A 19,656-nucleotide genomic window follows, 5' to 3' on the forward strand; every position below is an offset into this window, starting at 1 on the left:
CAAAGAATTAGGAGTTAGCAGTTCACAAAAACTAGTAACTCCAGACCGATCATGTCAGAAAAATAAACTTAAACTGTAGAAAATGAATTAAGAAATAGGCATACTAAAAATTCCTAATGAAATCTTTCAGCGGGTAATACAGGTTAGTATTTCATGCACAAGTTTAGAAAACACAAAGTGATTATACTTTAAGATTTTACTTTCAAGTTTTAGACTCTTCCTTTGACGAGTACCCTAAATAAAATTTTAAAAAGGCAAAAAGAAAAAAGTAAAATTCTCAAATTGCTATCTTCCTTCTTCCCTACTTACTCCTATTTTTAGGAAAAAAAGATGGAACACATATAAATACTGTGTAGTCAAAGAATGTAGATACAACTTATTTTTCCCTGACTGTATGCCAACTTTTCCGTTTTAGAAAGAAATACCTGAAAAGAATGCTTTTTTTTTTTTTTTTTTCAAATAAACACTTCCAGTGAGACAGTAACACTCATTTTAGGTCATTAACACTAAAAATGAAATGTGTTACTTTTAAAATAAAAAGAGGCACTTCTACGTTTCTACATGCTTAGACTTTAAGTGCTTTTCAGTATAGGAAAACATTGACATAGGAAGAAAGTGTGGGAAACATAATTTTCCCATATTTTTGAAACTTCCTTCAAAAAACTGGAATTTCCCAATGGAATAGTTAGGCTGCCTCTAGTAATTAACTTTGTAGAAGAAAACCAGCTTAGCAGATTTAACTTCTGGGAAAACCATGCCAAGACACAGGATTAGTTTGGCAAAGAGACAAGAGGGTCTCTGTGATTCAGATCAGGGAAAAGAAAGGCCAGTGTGTGTTGTAAATAATCAGGATGATTGGGTATTTAAAAAAACAGAATGGACACCTAGGTTATCTAAAGAACATACAGTGTGCCATGAACTGGACTACTCCATAACTTGCCATCAGGTTTCAGACTACACATCATTGACTGAAAAACTATAGATGACAGTGCTGGAATTGACTGGTAGTGGAGAGGATGAGACTGCTGAAGTTAGGATTAGTTCAGTTAGCACAGGATTTAAATAAATCTCTTATTGCTTAATTCACCAAAGAAGAAATGTTCAAAAGAAACTGGTCAGAACTGAAAAGAAAACAAAAGCAATGAAAGCATGGCAGATACAACCATGAGCCAGACACCTTCTTCTGTACCATTTGATGACTGACTTAGTCCTGTATGATTACCTGGATAATATCACACCTGTTTCAGTTGGAGTAGGTCTAAGATGACTGCCACAGAATACTCAGTAGATAAAGAATAGGGTGGTTATATGAAATTAAATGAGACATGTTTCTTCATACAGTTTCAAGTGTACCTGCAGAATTCACTGCTTTAGGGGAATGTAGGGTCAAATGTGGCAGCTGGATTAGAGAATGAAAAGAGGAGTATTTTTATTACCACTAACAAAATGTGTTATCCAGTATGATTTAAAAAAAAAAAAAAAAAAAAAAAAGATAATGAAATCTCATGGTCCAGTAGGAAAGTTCCCTGTGGGACTTTGGGAATAATTCTTCTGCCAAGCTCTGTTATTATGCTCTTGGTTAGATACATCATATGTCTCTCTCCAGCACTTCCGAAACATTACTTTCTAGACCCACGTAAAGATAGGCTATTAGTACTATTTAACATATTTGCTACACTATAAAGGTACATGGAACTGGAAAAGACAGAAAGTTCCTGATTCCTCTTCCCTCTGAAATCAGTAAGACCTGAGCTACTGATTTGTGCCTTGGACTCAAAATTGAGCTGATTTATTGGACATCATTTAAAGATGAGGGCAGGAATTAGAAAAGTTAACTAATCCCTTGTTGAGATGTTACACAATCATGAATGCAAAAGCGAGCATGACTGCATGAATCATATCAGCCTCAAAGGGTTCTCTGAAGACTCCTCTTGGGTTTGATAGAAGGAACTGCAGCCCGTGCATGACAGTGTGCGATTCTCAAAGCTGCCATGTATGCCTTTCACTTTATTTACATCAGAAGAAATGCTCCATATGCAGAATACTGGAGAGGACCTATCTGTATGAAGCTTTGTGAGGAGTAACAGTTTGTTAATGGCAGAAAACACTCCCTGAGAACAGAAAATGGACAGCTGTGGAAAGCAAGTTATCTTCCTAAATTCTGAAAGGAATGACTCTTTTAAACAGTTCAGACAGGGACTGCTTTTCTATAAGCCTTCATTCATTTGCATAGATACCATTTAAAAAAAAAAAAAGTTTGTTTCTTTGATGTGTATAATACCGGTTGCATGTATAGGGATTTGTGTCAGATAATTTTCATTCTTTAAAGCCACCTGTAGAACTTCACAAGTATGTGTATAGCATCTATTGTACAAAACCCTAGTGGTCAGCACTAATAATTCTAAAAATTTGAAAGCATTGTGCTGCTGTTTTATCAGTATTATTTTAGGGGTATGATATTGTTGAGGGTGCAAAGAACTTAAATAAAAATCTAATAAGAACTCAAATAAAAATCTAATATAAAGACCTGTTAAAGAAACCAGAGGCTAAACTTATTTCAGGACTTGCCTTGTGGGAATGAGTAGACACAAACAGCACTGAGGGTTTCAAATTTTGAGAGAGCCTGAAATTTATGGGATGTAGAAATGTAATATCTCTGTCTTCCTGTGTTACAAATAATATGTTACATTTCATGAAAGTGCATACAGCTCATGAGAACTATAGTCATTAATATGGTATGTGCACATTTGCATGTAGGTATGAGGAAGACAATCACTGTCCCGTGATGTTCACAACCTACTGTTAAGCATGAGTCCTAGTTTGGAGGTCCTCCTAGAATGGAGGTCCTAAAATGTATTGTTTTATTTTATAGTTTAAAAGCAATATAAGTATATACTGTATATGGAGATATAAGTATATATAAGTATATGGAGAAACAGGAAAAAATGGCTGCTGTTTATGGAATTGACTGTATTTTAAGTCATTTTCTTAGACTTTATAAGAAGGTGTAGTATGACTGAGCTGTGAAACAGTAAAATTAACATCTATTTTTATGATTGCTATTACATGATTTCTGTTTAAATTTGATTGTTGTGTATCCCCCTATATTTGCCTCGTCCTGTCGTTCAAACTAGCTAATTCTTTACTTATGTAAGGAAATGTCTGTTAGGCTCCAAAAGGAGGTTTGCTGGAATGAGGGATGCAGCACTTGACTCAGAGTGTGCATGAGTATCTTTTTTTATTATTCTGTTCTGCTTTATTCTTTCCACAGCAAATAAGTAGGATTAAGGGAGCATATCTTGAATGATTGACGATAATTCTGAGCACTGCAACTAAATCTTTTGACTGCCTGGCTTAGAAGTGCTTATTAGCCCCATCAGCTTCCCTCATATCAATACTCCCACGCTGTTATTTCTGTCTAACATACTGAGATAGTCTAGAATAGTCAACGGCCAGCTTAAAAAAAAAAAAAAAAAAAAACTAGTTCTGGAAATTATTAGGAAACATGGAGGAAAGACACCCCCAGACATACACTACACACACTACTCATCTTGTCAGTATTAGGGATCATTTATCTGTTCTCTGCTCTAACAGTTTCTTTGTGTTTTGCACATACTGGCATTATCCTATCTATTCTTATTCCATCCCAATTCATTCCTCCATAATATGTTCGCATTAGGAACTAGCATATATGATCACACTATTTTATTTATCTTTATCACAGGATAGTTACATCACAAATAGATACAAACCAGAAAAAACACAGTCTTGTTTAGGTAAAATCAGACATTTGCAAAACAGGCCCTGAACTCAGTGTGGTTAGATGTAAAACTTCAAAAGATAATGAAAAAGTTTGAAATTTAACCCACAGAGGCATAATGTAATTATTCTCCATGACTATTTGGAAAATTTGGCTTCGTCTCTGAATATGGGAAGAAAGTGGTTAATTAGATACATCTATGGGTTTGGATCCATTATCAGAACGCTCCTCTGTTAGAAAAAATCAATGGACATCAGAATTCTTTTGGCATGAGCCAGTCTATTGTTCTGGTCACTACTGAACTGATTCATTCAAATCTGACCAAACAAGGATTTAGATTTTTTTTTTTTTTTTTACACTGAAAGAGGATCTCCAACACCCATTTTAATTCCTTTTCCAGTCATTCCCATATTTTTTAGAGGTTTTGTGAACAATGAAAGATGTTGGTTTGGAAAATTCAGAAAGGAAAGAAAGCATGATCTCATTTCTATTTTTTCCATGGGTGTTGATAAGACTGTGAAATTTTGGAACGCTGCTTTAAAGTTTAATATGTGCGTTACTATAGATACTAACCTTCTTACACTTCCAAATGTCTGTGCGTGACCTAAAAATCTTCCAAAATCTATGTGGAACATGTGTCCAGCGTTTGTCAGCATTATGTTGTCACTGTGTCGATCACAGATTCCCAGAATGAAGGTAACAACACACCAGCCAGCACAGGAATAAAAGAAATTCCTTATTGCCTAGTTAGTAAAACAGAAGCACTTACTGGAAATACACAGAGACATCTTTGTGATGTTAACAAGAAAACCAAAAATTGTAGTTCTACAAATGCTATGCATGGTGCTAAAATTTTAACAGACAGGTGTTTGTAGGAATGGTACTCAAACAAGTAATACACAAATTTCAAAGTTGCAATGCAAGAACAATTTTACGCATGAGGTTTTCACCTTGTGTTTTACAGATACTTGGAATTCTATGGAAAACTTCTAAGGTGAAACATACCTAAGCAAAGCAAGCTTCTTAGCAGGAAGCTCACACTTTCTGTTCAATAGCTTGCATGTATATTGTAAAAACAGTTGTTTGGAAATTAGTTGGAAATTCACAAATATAACCATTTGCTTTGCAAAGAAAGGTTGTTTTACACCCACTGTACTGTTCTGTACCTACATGGGTCTTTTTTCTCCAGAACTGAATTGCCTTTCTCAAATCCTAATTAATCAAGCCTCACAACATTCCAGCTCAAAGAATTAAACCCCATTTTACAGAAATGAACTGAAACAAAGAAAGGCTAAATTATTTTCTGCTCATACATCTGCAAATCTGAATAGACTGTGGGATCAAACTTAGTGTCATGCAGAGAGATGCAAGAGAGTGATTAAACCAAAAACCAGTCTAGCAGTCATGTTTAATATAACCTACTCCTCTGATGCTCTTTTACATGGTGGAAATGTGTACTATCATGGTTAGTCTGCTTCGTGTAAGTAGACTGGCTTGTTCAGATCTATCTCACGAATCTCCTCATAATATTATATTGTGGCATTGCTCTTTGCCAAAAATATGCCCACGGCAGACGTAGGACAATGTACAAGCTAACGATCTGCTCACCGACACTCATAGGTGGATTCCATATTTTCTGCTAACTTCAGTGTGAAGTATTTAAAAACTGTAACTTCTCCTAGTAGAAGAATCTACCCAATCTCTTTCACAATACACAAATTCAATGTCCTCTCCCAGGGGAGAATTATTTCTGATTCAAATGATGATCACTCTTCTAGCCCAAAGCATAAGGAATAGCTTTTGTCTTTTTTTAATCTTACCTACTACAGTTTAAGAACTGAAAATGCAGTTCTTATTCAAAAGTCTTAATCTCCCACGAATCTCAGTCACAATGTGATTCATTTATATAGAAACCCAAAAAATCCTAATCTGTGATCTTTATGTTTTTGGACAAAACCTACATCAGCCAAGGTAAATAATTATTTAGGAATTGAGGATTTCCCTGTAGATGCAGGGTGCCACCTGCAATGGCTGATATGGGTGACAGCACTGTGGAAGACTTAGGCCACAGCACAAGAGTCTGGTGAATTCTGCGTATAACTGTATTACTTACTCGCTTCGATGACCTTGGATAAAACACCTAAGCTTTCTGTGTTTTTGTTCACCCAACTGTTAAATGAGCATAATAAAGCTTATTCTGTATGAGCTTTTGGAGCACCTTAGAAACATTATTGTATGAGTAAAAGATTATTAAGGAGTAAAAGATAAAGGTTCATTCACCAGTGAGTACAAGGTGAATGTAGAGTAGTAATTTTATGTACGCCCTATGCAATCAGATCTGACTGTACTTTATAAGTTTAAAAAACTGAAAGAAAATGGATAGAAATTTGTTTTAGAATATTCCACATTAATGGCACATTTTACAAACAGCAGCAACAGAAAGAAATTAAGTTTTCAATCAATAACTAATGATATCTCACTTTTCAATTGAAATGTTGGCGGCACTTCTATCATAACACTATACACACAAAAACTTGTAAAAAAAATCTACATAGATTGTTCCTGTTTAATTGAACCAAGTTGATATATCAGGAATTCAAGTGCTCTTGTTGAAAATATGGATGAACAAATGCCTATGGAATAATTACAAAATTACTGAAGTTTATCAAACATATTTATGCTATACATCTAATAATAAACTGTTATAAAAGCACTTCATTTTCAGAGTGGTAAACACTCAAAGCTCCCCTTTAAATTTAAAATTTTGGCTGCTAATCTACTGTGGGCATGGAGTAGGGTTCTAAAAATTGTCCCAGCAACACAAACATTAAAATCTTTTTCATGGGCCTCAGAACATGCTCAGATAATAAAGAATGAATACAAAGAGTTCCTTGGGAAATCTCTGCTTCTATAAATACAATTTCCAATGTTTTGGCTCAAGCATAATGTCATTTTATAAAATCAGATGCATTACATGGGGTCCGACAACGTAATGTTGAAAGCATGATCTGATGTATCACATGACTGGGTAGTTTTGATAAAACAGCTTTCTAGAACTGTGGGTATTGACATGGTCATTTCCAAATACAGAAAATCCACCGAGACTTTGCATGGTTTATATAAAATAAAGTATTTAGAGAGCTGACCTAAAAAAGAAATGTTTTTGAGTTCAATGCTTAATTTCTACTTTAGCTTCTCTTTGCTTTACTACTAAACTTCAGAAAATCTCTATGACACATTTTTATAGAAAATGTATTACAATGCACCTGATCGAGAGCAGTATCTCCTTGGAAAGAGAATGGCATTTAAGTAAATTCCCTGGCTTCTATGTGACTTGTTTGTCTTGTGTCTGAGTCATTTGTTTTTGCTGCTTATTGTCGTTTGGTTTCTTTTTTCCCGTGGTAAAACATGAAATGTATAATAAGCTTCATTATGGTGTTACCTCTTGGTAACTTGATTCCAGAGGATGGTGATGACGGAACCATTTTTTAATTGTGTTTTCTTTCAATGGTCCTATCAGACCAGACTCCCTGTGGATCTTCGCTAGTGTGGTAGCATCTGGCACCATCTGTACCAATCCTAATCAGATAGAAGAGAGTTCACATGAAAAACCTTCAACTTTAAAAAGAGATGAAGACCATCAATGCATATTGCCTATTGTTGGATCATTCCATGCAGAAAAAATACATGCTTAAAAGCTTGTAAAATAATGAATGAAATAGAAAATATAGATCGGGACTGTTTTCCTCTTTCTCTTTGGACACAAAAAACAAAGGACACTTAGTAAAAAGTGGCAGTTCTGCAAATGAGAAATAAAACCACCAATAACAATATTGTGGAAATAACTGCCTCAAGGTACCAACAAGGCCAAAAATTTAACAAGATTCAAAGTGGGTAGAATATGTACACAAGCAACAAAAATCTATAAAAAATAGGATCAGATATTTACTATGAAATATAAAGTTATTTCGTATGAGTTTATTGTCAGGAATGCTACACAAATTTTTCTGCAGTATGTGGTGCTGATCACAGCTGGGAGAAAGGATACTAGATAGTGCAGAAATTAGTTTGATCCAAGATGACATAAACTGGGACTTTGAAATGCAGAGAGAAGCCAAGCATTTTGCAATGCTTCACTTGAATCCTCTGCCTCTACTGCACGCACTTAATTCCTTTTTTGGAACTGAGACCTGGCTTGCCAGCCTTCTGTCCCTGTGTGTGGTCCCCTGGCACGTCATCCCACAACTGCATTACAGGAAGGGCTTCCTCTAACAATTTCAGCTGGGGACAGGCTCCTTTACTATGCGATGCCTGGAAGGTGGAATCCTATCAGTGCCTTATTTGCTTTTCACATTTCTATGAAAAGTGATTTCTGTGTTCCCGTGACTATGAAATTGTCATCTCCTATCCCCCTTGTGTAGAAAAGGCGTCCCATGGAGCAAGTTATTAGCCTAGGACTTGGAAGACCTCGGTGCACAAGGCTACTTTACCACATGTCCTGTATGGGCCACTGGCATGTCACTTGGTCCTTTTATCCTTAATCATTAACTGTAAATCAATTATATTAGCACTTCTGTAGCTCATAAGGAAAGACATTGTGAGGAATTCTGTCAGACACCGAAAGGTTTTCTGCTGCTATGGTGCTGAAAGGAAGAGACTGTCAGGCAGAGAATATTATTTGCATATGATCCCTGTATCTTTCTTGGCAAAAATCAAATTAAGTGTTAGGATATGAGAGAGACTATAATATTATGTTCAGAAATGGTATTCTTGTATTATTTGCCTTTGAAGCAGAAGCCTTCAAGCTTTGACTCCTACCCCTACAAAGAAGGGAGGAGTCTTTTTTAGGTCACCTTAACCACCTGCCATGTGCGTGAACTCATCTACACTTTCTCCTACCTCCTTCAGATCATTCATCCTCTCTCATTTCCTCTTTGTGGCTCACAAAGCAATGAATTTTTTTTTTGGTAGTTTTTGTACAGCAGGTAATCTGGATACATCAGTCTTCTATTTGTGCGAGGATTATTTTCAGTAAAAGATTTTGAGAGTCAGTAAAAAATAGTAAGCTTATTGCTGTCAGTAAATTTCTTTAGCAAGCATTTGGTATCCCTGCTACAGCTCTGCTATAACAACCATAAAAGAGAGAAATAAAGCTTTCAGATGAGTCAGGCCTGCCCTAAGCGGTATATATCACAAGGGTAATATTTCAAAATCAACACTGTGAAGCTGTCATCACTTGTCTACAGGTACTTTTCATAGCCACATGCATCTAGGTTCGTTTAAGCATCTATGCAGGATCACACTGGATTAAAACTTTAGTAGCTATGGCCAATTTTCTCCAAGGCTCTCTTTTTGATATGTGAAGTTACTTTTAAGAATCTGGTGCAAGCTGATGGTGTTGAGGCATTTGGAAAATTCTAGTCTAAGTTGCTCCAAAATTCAATGAGTTTGGTTGTACTTATTCTGGAGAGGCAGAATGAATAAATAAAATGAACATTTAGGAGCAGGCAAGTATACAATTTAGGGCCTGAGTAACAGAAATTCTGAGCATTTTTTTTTTCTTTAAGAGGGAAGATAAATAAGACACCCATGAAAATAAAAGTTAAAGAGAAGATTTTTGTATAGTGCTGTTTACATGAGATATGAATAATGTAATACAGATAACTTTCATAATGTAAAACTGACCTTGGCCTTTTCCTGTAGATAAACACCTATAAATGACCATTTGCATATCCAGTCCCTCTTGGAGCCAAATGCTGTCCACCACTCGAATAATTTGCAGAACCAGCATATCTTGACGTAGATCATCGCCTATCTGTGAAAATTGCACAAGAAATCCAGGTTTCTCATTCAATACCAGAGAGGAAAATCTATCTGTTTCATTTGGATTTTTTTCCCTCACCAAAATAGCTACATTCATTTTACAGTAAATCCCTCTTGTTTTTCTTCAAAGTTGCTACTTATCGTTCTGTGTCAGAAGAGGACAGAGTAAATGCACACATAGGCAGAAACAGTTTTGGCAGCCACTGAGATCGTAACAAATGCTCCCTGATTAACTGCAGCCTTTCTACTTATTATTCCTATGTAATTATTAGAGTTTGAAAATTTAATCCGGAGGTAGGATCCTAATTTACTTACACTTTAAAGTCTACCTAATGCTAGATCCCTTTTCACAAATGACAGCATTTGTCTAATGTTAAGCTTCACAACTTAGTATTTGCAGCAGGCTAAGGGGGAATTTTATAATGAATTTATATTTTATCCATGACATGATTCATATTCAGTTTCAAACAGTGATGCAGTGTTGACTGCTCTCCCCATGGAGTCAGTCAAACAACAATCTTAGTGAAATGGGGCTTTAATTGTAGCCACAAGAGGTAATGAAGAGATTATCTTCAACCATGGCTGAGTAAATGGCCTGTGAAAACAAAAGCCCTGCTTTTTTTGTTTCCTTCTCCCCATCTCATCTAAAATGCATGTGACTTTTACTGGTATTTTTAAGTGTTTTTTTTCTTTTATTACATTCTTTTTATATAAGCATTCAAATCTGCAGACATTTAATGCTATGAAATGAGTACTTGAAGAGACATAAACTGTTCTTTAAAAAAAAAAATCAAAATATATTTTTCTTTCATTTGAAGGTAATCTTAACTCCACTTAAGTTTTCTTAGTACCTAAACCTGAGAAAAATCTTATTCTCTCCACTTATCTTTCCTCCTTCCCTCACGTGTAGAGTCAGTAGACAATTTAGTATGATATCAGTGCTTATCACTTTATGTATGCATTATCCACCATGAACAAAAAATGGAACTATAGTACAAGTAAAAGATACTTTAAAACAATGGTTTACTGACAGGTGAAGGTGATGTCAGCTATAATACTTCTACAGCAACTGGACAGCTGTTTTTTTGTTGAATGTTACGGAGCAGGGAAAATACTGTCCAGGTAAAACCAGCGCAAATGTTTAAATGCCACATGGGCAGGCATTTGCTGAAGTTGCTCAAGTAAGTAGAAACCTGTCTATTTAACATTGATTCTCAGATGAAATAGCATAAGAACCACCTTTCTAAATGTTCAGAAAAACTTAATATTGCTAGCCTCCCCCTAAAATGCCTGGAAAGCATACTTCTATTCCTGAGAATCATAGCTGCTCTAAAGGTCAATTTAATTCAAGACGGCCTAGAAATATCCTTTTTTATTATTATTATTTTTATCAATTTTTAAGCTTCTGGTTTGGAACACGATACTGCAAAAGATCTAGGAATAATGTTTTTGGCAACACTGACCATTTTGTACTCATCAGCCATTTTATGAACTTCAGTGTTCTCTGAAAACGGTATCCAGTGTTATGGAAGACTTTTGCTCTTTTGAAAGTAACATTAGATTGCATGTATTGTCTTCTGTGGATGGACACGGTAGTATCCTGAACTCTGAACCTTTGAAGGTGACAACTGGAAAATAAACTGGAGTTTACTTTCAGAGTCGGTTCCTCCAAGTAACTCCAATGAGACAGAGCTCCTCTGCTGTTCCCTCTGCCTCCCTCTTCCTCAGCCCATTCCCCCATGCTGGCTGACAGGGGCAGAATTAGTTCTGTGTAGCAAATGTAGTCTTTAACACTCCAGTATTTTGATTTGTTAGAGATATATGGACTAGGCTACTGGATTCAGTCATTCTGAACTATCCTTTCTCTGAGACTTGCCTTCTGACTCCAGCATGATAAATAAACTAGGTTTAAAATGTAAACTTCATATTTTAGCCTGGTTGTCTCCACTAAGAAAAAAAAATTGCAAAAAGTCGTTTGATTCTCTACCGATCAAAAAGTTGATACTTCAGTGCATTGCCTCAGCATATTCCATTAAAAGTTCTAGTATCAAAAATAATTGGGAAAAGTGAACAGCAGAGACAAATCAAACATGCTCAGGCTCAAGGTTTAAAACATAAATTAGGTGAATTTCAAATCAACATTTTCCATACAAAAGGAACTGAAGATTAGAGGAAGAACATACCTTAAAAATAACATTGATGTTTCCACTTGGAGCATTTGCATTGATGAAGGAGATTTTTAATGGAAAAGCATTGGACGTAAAATATGAACATGACTTCAAGGAAAAAAAGATGAGAGAGAAGAACAACAGTGTCACATATATAAAACATCAGGCTAATACAGTACCTCTGAAAAAGGTACCATCTTTAGGTATTGCTCAGTAGCACTGATAACAAAAGCAAATAATTCTTGATATTATTGACTGTTTAATTGGGTCAGGAAAATAAGAAATTCTTTTTCCCAGACAATTTGTTTCACTCAATAATCAAATTATATGAATGGATAATATTTTCCCTATTAACTGTCTTTCGTTTTCACCCATGTCTCTTAATGATAAACTTTGGCCAGGACTGAGTGGACGAAGTACACAAGCCCAATCTAATGAGAATCTGTAAAGCATTGAAAAGCCTTCAGTCCTATTATTCTCTGGAAAAAAAAAAAAAAAAGAAAAGAAAAAAAAAAGCCCAATCATACAATCTTTATGGAAGCAAAGAACCTGCTAATTTCTTTGGTGACCTCACTCTGGCTGAGAATACAGGAAATTCTGAAAATCATGATCTATTTTATGTGGAATTTATCTTAATTAAACATAAACTCTGACTTCTCATGCCCTACAGCTCCTTCCACCTGAAGACCTCAAAGGGCTTCAAAAAGCTTTAATGAGCCAAGCATTGCAAATTCTGTGTAAGTTAGGGTGGTATTATTACCATCATTAAAAAAAAAAGGGGGGGGGGGGGACGACACCACCAAAAAACAACCAAAGATAATGGCAAATTAATGGCCTGGTTTCTAGAAATAATGAGCACCGCACAGGAGCTACTGCTGTCCTTACTGGGTGGAGTGCAATGGAGGCTAATTTGAACAAAAACACTACTAGACACAGCTGTCTCCTGCTTTTCATCTAAACATCTCAAAGCATGGTGCAAGCATTCAAATATTGTCTTAGCCACATCATACCTCTATGATGTGCAATAGCTATTATTGCTGATGAAATCCTGACCCCCTATGGAATTTTGCCAATGGAAATGTCCCAATAAGTGTTTGAAGGGTTACTGTCAGATAATGCATTACTGATAGAGCTGGGACCAGTGGTTGCTACTAGTAAAATCAATAGATGATACCAAAATGAATTAAATTTAGGTAATTATAAGCACTTAAAAATTCTAATTTGCATGATTATACTGACATACACTTCAATCAAGAAGCTGCATATATTTATAGCAAGATAATGGCCTATAATGACATAAGAAAAATGAAAAAAAAAAAAATCTCTTTGGATACTTATACTTAAACATTTTGTATCTGTCCAGCCAAACTGGTGCAGTATAAATAGCATGACTGTATGGTGAGATACCTTCCCATTAGTCATTATTTCCAAAAAGCCTGAAAGCAGTGAGAAGCAGCAGGCTTCAGATTCTTCTGACTTATATCATACACAATTGGCCCAAGCCTGTGGGGTGCTGGAAGACCTCTGTTCCCAGCGAGATCAAGGCTGAATAGCAATTACTTGGAGAATCACAGGTCAAAGGCAATTGAAGGGATCAGCACACCTCTTAGAATCAGGTCCAGTGTGGATAATGAGCCAGAGAGCAAAAATGGAGTACAAATTACTGTAATTAGGCAGCTATAACTGGTAATATATATGGGTGTTCAGGTTTGTTTTCTCTTGCTGCTGGATACCTTTTCCTTCTCCAGAGATGGAACAGTTTATTCCTGGCATAATATTGTTTATGAAAACATTTCTAAACAATGAACAACTGAGTCTTAGTACTGTAACCAAAGTAAAGTCAAGTAACACTAAAGAGCACTGTTGTTTCCTTTATTCTTAAGTCATTTTTAATATGGGTCATAACACAGGTAAGTTACTATGAATATTTAATATTTTAGCAGTTCTCAGTCATGTGCCTAGTCTCACCTCAGGAAAGAGAGAGCTAGCTCTAGACCTTTAGCTGCTCTCATACGTGACAAGGGAGAGTCTTAGATGAGAAAAAAACTGTCACCAGAAGCTACCTGGGCAGGATGGTAACCAGGTCTCAGCTTGAGGGAAGCCAGGTACCCTTACCAATCCCAACACCACTGCAGGGCAGCTGAGCTGGGAGCAGGCTCCTCAGAGTTTGAAATCTCTGCTGCCGCTGCTGCACAAGGTGAGACACTCATGCAACACCCACCCCACCAGTCTCCTTCACCTCTGCCTCCAACAAAGGCCCCCGGTTTAAAAGGGATTAGGCTAGATGTCAGTTTACCAGATGACTCATGCTTAATACCGATAAGATTATTTCCCAGTCAATGCAGCCATTCACTCCCTCTCCCCTTTTATACTAAAAAAACCCCATAAAAATTAAAACCATAATTCATTGCATGAGCTAGACTTACATCTGCCTCTATGCCTTGGACAACAAGTGCGGGATTCAGGGGAAGCCGACAAACCTTTACCTCCTGGAAGAACTGCTGAAGTCTGTTGAGCTCCACCTTTAACACCTCCTGCAACATGTGAATCATTATGGCAATGAGACTGAACATAACAGCAGCTTTTAAGCTGTTGACTGTCTTTCTATATTTTAAATAAACAGTACAATTTCTGGAGCTAGTAGCATCTATGTAACCTTATAACAGCTAATGAGGTCACACTGAGGTGCAGTTATTAAAAATAAGAACGATGATTTTACTCCACATTCGTGCTTTTTCTGCCTAGATGCACTACCAGTTCATGCTGTCACATAGATTCAGATTCAATACCCTTCATTAGGGGTTGATTGGTCTTGCACCTGCTCTGCTGCATCTCATGTCTTTTTTGCCTTGCTGGACAACTTCACAATTTGTTGCTTGTTGCCTCAACATTGTGATCTCCCTCGCCTAACTGTAGGTGTGTTAACTGCAGGGTTTGGGGAGTTTCTCAGTATCACAGTAACTGCAGCCTTGAGATTAGTCTCTAAAATCTGAATTATGCATCAGTAATGTATAATGTATCACTACTATTTCTTTTTCTTTACATGGATTTTTATCTTTGCAAATATTTTTGTCTTTTTACTTCCATGTTTGCTTTTCTGCTCTCACAACTGAGTTTTCTGAAAAATCCTTTGAAAATCATTGAATCCTTAACAAGGCAAAAAGAATTCATGATAACTTTCACAATAACCAGCAGTGGCAGGTGTATTTTTATTTGGCTTTCTGGTCTATCTTGCTGAGATCTCAGCAAGAAGCAGTTTTACACATCAGGTAAGTAACAACAACTGTCTTGAAAAATTAATAGTTTTGAATTGGAAATGTACCTACGCAATATAAAAGCTGCACCCACTGGAGAAGATGACTGCAAGCCTCCTATTGCCAGGAATGCAACTCTGCAGATATGTATGCAGTATTAATTGCCGCATGCTATATTTGAGATATTAAGTACAGTCCACTCTGGTTGGCTTTGCTAAGAAAGGATGATGTTCAGTCTGTCAAGGACAAGTCTTAGCAAAGTTTTCAAGAAACATTGCAGCTCTACAGGAGTCAAATATTTTGGGATGAGGTGCTGAATGTGAGCGTTCCTTTCAGTAAAATGTTAATCAGCTTTGTTGCCATTATTTCTGACCACCTTCAAGTCTGGTTGAGAAACCATTGATGAAGGAATTTAAATGGATTAAAAGATCTGCTGACCTCAAGAGTAATGGTGACAAGAGTTGTCCCATTACATACACGTTTTACTGGTTTTCAGAGTAGCACAACATTTTACAAATTTTAGTCAAATCTTGGGTTTATTTATGTAAAGAGCATTATAGGAAAGAGGTGTCACCTTAGAAAAAATAAAATTACCTGAAGAAACTTAGACAGAAGGGAGGGTATTTTTTAACAAACCTTTCTTTTTGGGTCGCTGGCAGCTTTTACTTTTTTGGCAATGTCTTCCAGAATTCCGATAAGTTTCCCCTCCTTAGAAAACTCATTGTTCAGGGTTTGTCCAGCACAGAATTGGAGAGCAGCCAGTAGTTTCTGATACCAGATTTTGAAATGAACTTCATTCTGTGCATTCTTCAACAGCCTGAAGGAAGGAGGGGAAAAAACATCTGTGTATCTAAAACTGACTTTTATTTTATATCACCTCTAGCAGGAACAATAAACGCACTCTAGACTAATCTGTGTTTGGTGACTTTGGGCAGCAGAGAAAAAAAAAAAAATGTTGTTTATTTCTTGGCAGTACTCAAGTCCCATTTGATAACTAATGAGATTCCGAGTGTGTTGAATCAATAGGAACCTGCCGTTTCTTATTGTCATACACACTGCAGTGCCTGTATTGCCTCTTATTTCTGCAAGAAAAGTTTACAAAGTGAAAATAAGTTGTATTTTTTGAAGTCCAGTCTTAAATATATATCCCTAAATCTATTCTTTTTTTTTCCTCCTGCCAGTACACTTGCACAATCAAGCACATGTTTCAGCTAGGAGGTGCATTTAAAGACCATTTTAGTCTCAGACATATCATCAGTTCTAGAAACTTTCACTATTTTAAGTTGAAGAGACATTTCTGAAACTGGCTATACTGTGAAAAGAGTGAAATGAGCCCACTTTATTCCTTTCTTTACTGGTAAGCATTGGTCTAGAGCAAAATCTCAGCTCTTTGTTCTACTGAAGTTTGTAAAACCTTTGGAACTGGAGTTATTACCAACATAAAAGTCAGATATAAAACCAAAAACATACTTTTTTTTTTTTCATGTTTACTGTGCAGTCTTCTCTAATTACACATTCATTTGGGCCAGGAAAGCTGTGGAATTTAAGGGTTTTTTTAGTTAATTGAATTGATCACTGGGAATTTTTTTTCTTATGTGGGCCAGAGGTTTTGTACACATTTGATTTATTTTTATAAGTGTAGATAGAATCACCAGCTTTATATTGCTACTAACATCCTGCCCATTGCCTGGGATTTCCCTTTGCCTGAAGGACTGATGAACTGCTCTTTGCTTTTCTCCAAACCTTCCTCCCAACAACTTCCTCTTTAAGAACATCTCAAACCTTAAATTTCTTATAAATGTCTGAATCTTAATGCAGTTTCTCTTACCTAATGAGGTTACTCAGGCCTAACAAATAATGCTAGTTTTCACAGGACAGAAATCAGAGAAGCTGTTGACTTTTAAGGCACTTCACATGAATATGTCACATAACAAAAAGCAAGAACAAGATCTATATCGAGCACTGATATTTAAAGGTAAAAAATCATAATTCCTATAGACACTTCAACTCCTTCAAATCATACATAAGGCATTACAATATTGCTACCACAGCCCATGCATCTTTTGGTGATGAGGGATTGCTGTCATCTTTCATAAAGCAATGATCCTTCTAGGTACTCTTTTCCTATATAATCCAATGCAGAATAATATCACCTACTGGTTTCTGAAAAGCCTTTCCAGTTACACAAAACCTCTGAACATCTAAGAGTTTATAAGTACTGAAAATCTTAAAAGAATATGTGGTGTTTCTATCAGAAATGCCTAGACATGAAAGGGAAGAGATATGAGAAGTTTATCATCAGCACTCTCTGGAGGAGATTGAAATGACATTTCTTTCTGTAGGCTAGTAAAAACAAATAATTACTTTTTGGATCCAAAAGAAATACAAATTGTCATTGCAGTGCCTGGTGGAAGGCAAACCCCAGCACACAGAGACAGCTGTATTCGTATCCTGAACCCTCCACAAACTGAAGAAAACTAAGAGCACGTGCATACATGGTGGTGGATAAACTAATTCTTCCAGATTTCAAGCAGAGTAAGTCCAAGATTCCACAGGATGGGATTCATTTGCTTAAATGTAGATACCTCATGCCATTTTAGATAACCTAGGAAATCCTATTTGGCCTTCAGCTGCTGTCTTGAGATGGCATGGGTCCGCTAGAGGCAATATCTCATATGTCCCACTCCCATGCAGATGTCTCAGATGCCCTCTGCTATGTAAAATAGCCTATGTTTAAGGTACTGAACCACACTCTGCAGTGGCTTTTTAGCTCAGTTGTAGAGAAACAAGGTGATTTAATACAAAAACATACTCTGTCCACTTCAACAGCAAGTCAGGAACAGGCTTGGTAATAATTTTTTAAACAAAAGCATTACGAGCACAGTCCAAACTGTCACATGGGCAGGAATCTTAGTCTACCAAAGCAGAGCTCAGCTCAGTCTCAGTCCAGCTAAACAGCCTGTGTTGCTCTTGGAGCACAGGCAGAATGAACTTTTCACTTCTGCCCTGCAAAGACAAGTGCAAGTGCACCTAAGAAGAGACATCATTCTGTCTGCACTTAGGCTTGCATTGGAATCAGCTCCTGAGCATCTAAATCATATTAATTCACCTACTCCATTTATAATGGTACATATTTAGGGAATCCAGAAAGGCTACCTTTTCATTTTTGAGAAGGCCCTTTAATCCTTTCAGATATACAGAACATTAAAACAACTTTTATTTCCCTAAAATGAAAGGCTTAGGATTATGTGAAATCAGGAAACAAAATAGCAAAACCAAAATGTTTTGCTATTTTAAACAGAGCTGCTGCCTGCATAAGGCAGATCAATTTAGAAGATCCATTTTTTGATTTGATCCATTCTTATGGCTGTTCACAGAAAATAAGCTTATATACACATACAATATAAAGATTTCTTCTCGACCTGAGAAAGGATTACGAGCCAGATTCAGACAGCTTATGCATAAGGTGTACATGAGGACAGAGGATGTATAGAGTCTGAATCTTCTCACACGCGCTTCTTGAGCCCAGTATGTGGGGAAATTTGAGGCAATCATCATGATCTCACTGGTAAAATCCATTTCCATGCCAGCTGCAGCCCAGCACACACTCGACAGTCTGAACCCACGTGGCAGCTTTTGACAGTGCATGTGCTTCCTCAGCAGGCCCATGAGGGACTCGGCTCTGCACTCAAAATGTGTCTGGGGACTGCGGTACAGGCAGCACAGCTTCCTTCTGCCTGGCCACTGGGGTAGGTATGCTCTTAAAAGCCTGTAGACCTTAATTTGCAAAATGATTTGGATTAACTGAGTCTGACTTTTATATTCATTTTATAAAAGCAGTCCCAAGGAGGATACAAAGGACAGCTTTTAATGTGATGACTCATTGTAGGCTTTACTGAAATGTTTATTCAACAACTGAACAAATAGGCAGTTGTAATTCTGTCTTCCCAGTTTCCTGGCCCACACATCTTCACCCTGCTGTTGCGAGAATTCAGCAGAGATAGGAAAGTCTGCAACTTCTGAGGTTGCAGGATGGAGAAATGCTCAAGACACTAATGAAATTTTCAAGTTAGGATAAGATGCCTAGTTGTGACAGAGGAAGACAAAACTGGAATGATTTAAAACTCAAGGCTGCCAGTAAGGAAATATGTGAAGGGGATTTTTTTTCCTGACAATTTTCACAAGGTTCTGCAAGACAGAACTCAATATAAAAGCCTGGCTTTTTGCCAGGCCTATACACAGGATCTTGCTCCTAACAACAGGGAGACTTCCTCACTCTTCAGGGTTCTGTGATTTGGGACAAACACCTTCGTTCTCAGCAGGGCCAGGGTAATTCAGATAGACTGTCCCAATGTCACTTTCCAGGAAATAGCACAAGGGGGCTGGAAAGAGAAGGATGCTGACCTGAAATTTAATAAAGAAGCAAACTAGACTGCGCCTGCTTAGCAGCAGTCAGAGGGTCCAAATCAGATTCTGGGGTGCCCTGAAAGATGCCACCGACTTCCCTCTGCAAGCAGCCACTTCTCTTCCTTTCTGCATGCACCCACTTGATGCCAGCGAGGTGGCTCCAACCTCATTTTCTGGCACTTGCAGCTGCAGAAGTGTGTGTATATTTTTTCCGGGTACAGAAACACAAGTGTCCTGGAGAGAT

General features: G+C 37.0%; 1 protein-coding gene across 1 annotated transcript in view; it reads right to left on the bottom strand.

Moving 5' to 3' along the window:
• Positions 1-19,656, bottom strand: part of PIK3C2G (phosphatidylinositol-4-phosphate 3-kinase catalytic subunit type 2 gamma) — a gene marked incomplete at both ends in the record, with an annotated part of 201,175 nt that overhangs the window by 66,921 nt on the left and 114,598 nt on the right. The window contains 6 exons of the mRNA XM_082311225.1: positions 4,334-4,503; positions 7,203-7,339; positions 9,446-9,575; positions 11,767-11,859; positions 14,178-14,285; positions 15,642-15,822. Coding sequence (XP_082167351.1) covers positions 4,334-4,503; positions 7,203-7,339; positions 9,446-9,575; positions 11,767-11,859; positions 14,178-14,285; positions 15,642-15,822 — 819 coding nt within the window. The remainder of the gene's footprint in view (positions 1-4,333; positions 4,504-7,202; positions 7,340-9,445; positions 9,576-11,766; positions 11,860-14,177; positions 14,286-15,641; positions 15,823-19,656) is intronic.

This window comes from Platalea leucorodia, assembly GCF_965183815.1.
Source record: "Platalea leucorodia genome assembly, chromosome: 4".
In the NCBI taxonomy this organism is placed as follows: Eukaryota; Metazoa; Chordata; class Aves; order Pelecaniformes; family Threskiornithidae; genus Platalea; species Platalea leucorodia.